Genomic DNA, 1,466 nt, shown 5'->3' on the forward strand with positions numbered 1-1,466 from the left:
AGCCACAGAGAGAGAGAGAGAGAGTTAACCCTTTCAGTGTCTCTGCAACTTTTTGTGATTTTTAAATGTGATCAAACTTTATTTCTGTGAAATCATTGTTTCATTCCATGTTTATTTTATTATATTTACTGCTGTGTGTATTTTTTAATGTAACTTTTGATTTGTGTCCTTTATTTTGACGTTATTGTGATTTCCTCTAATCTGAGGCAGACGGTAAAATAAATAAATCTTTATTTAAAGTCTTCATATTAACAGTGTGTCCGTGTTGTTAAAGGTGCAGTCCGTCTGTATTCAATCTCACTGACAGACAGCTGGGAGTGAAGGAGTTAAAGGTGTGGACGTTTCCTCAGTTGGAAAGTTTTCCTCTGAGCCAACCAATCAGAACACAGTACACACACACACACACACACACACAGACACACAGACACACAGTGGGCGGGTGAAGGAGAGTTTCCACAGTTTTTCTGCAGCAGAGAAACTTTCGTCTGTTTCTGACTTTTAGTTGATGTGAGAGGACAGAGTCGTCATGGTGACCACTGAGACCCACCAGAGCCAGGACCTACTGGTCCCCCCCCAGATCCAGGAGCAGCTGGAGCAGCTGGAGCAGCAGGAGGAGAACCAGGCTTCTGCCTTGTCCCCCCTGGCAGGATTCGACGCTGAGACGATGAGTCAGGGTCCCGTCAATGCCATCACGGTCCTCACGCTGCTCGACAAACTGGTCAACATGTTGGACGCTGTTCAGGAAAACCAGAACAAGATGGAGGTGAGCCAGGGGCGGGGCCACACCTTGACATCAGGTCTGAGTGTGTCCAGTACAGACACCAGTACAGGCACCAGTACAGGAAACAGTACAGACACTAGTACAGACACCAGTACAGACACCAGTACAGGAACCAGTACAGGCACCAGTACAGGAACCAGTACAGACACCAGTACAGGAAACAGTACAGGCACCAGTACAGGAACCAGTACAGACACCAGTACAGGAAACAGTACAGGCACCAGTACAGGAACCAGTACAGGCACCAGTACAGGAAACAGTACAGGAAACAGTACAGGCACTAGTACAGACACCAGTACAGGAAACACTACAGACACTAGTACAGGAACCAGTACAGGAACCAGTACAGGTACTAGTACAGACACCAGTATAGAATATCTGTCTAAACCAAACTCCACTTAAAAAACTGATGATTTAACCACAACTGTAACTGCTAACATTTTGTTTCATGCTACACGTCCAGTCCGTCTGGCTCTCTGACTCTCTTTATCTTCTCTCTCTGGCCTCAGCTTCTCTCGACAAACATCTAATTTGTCCGACGTTCAGACATCACATGACTCTCAGCAACACTCGGCCGCAGGTTAAATGAGCTGTTAGCAGATGTGTAACTCTGCTGTGACTGTAGATTCCTCACATGTTTGTCATGTTCAGATGCTTCAGCTGAAACTCTGCTGACACAGTTTAA

General features: G+C 45.9%; 1 protein-coding gene across 1 annotated transcript in view; it reads left to right on the forward strand.

Moving 5' to 3' along the window:
• The first annotated feature begins 446 nt into the window (after nucleotides 1-446).
• cavin2b (caveolae associated protein 2b) overlaps nucleotides 447-1,466 on the forward strand; it is a 7,709-nt gene continuing 6,689 nt past the window's right edge. Inside the window, exon 1 of the mRNA XM_073462162.1 lies at nucleotides 447-763. Within this exon, the coding sequence (XP_073318263.1) occupies nucleotides 527-763 (237 nt within the window). The 5' untranslated portion in view covers nucleotides 447-526. The remainder of the gene's footprint in view (nucleotides 764-1,466) is intronic.

This window comes from Pagrus major, chromosome 24 (genome assembly GCF_040436345.1).
Source record: "Pagrus major chromosome 24, Pma_NU_1.0".
Lineage (NCBI taxonomy): Eukaryota > Metazoa > Chordata > Actinopteri > Spariformes > Sparidae > Pagrus > Pagrus major.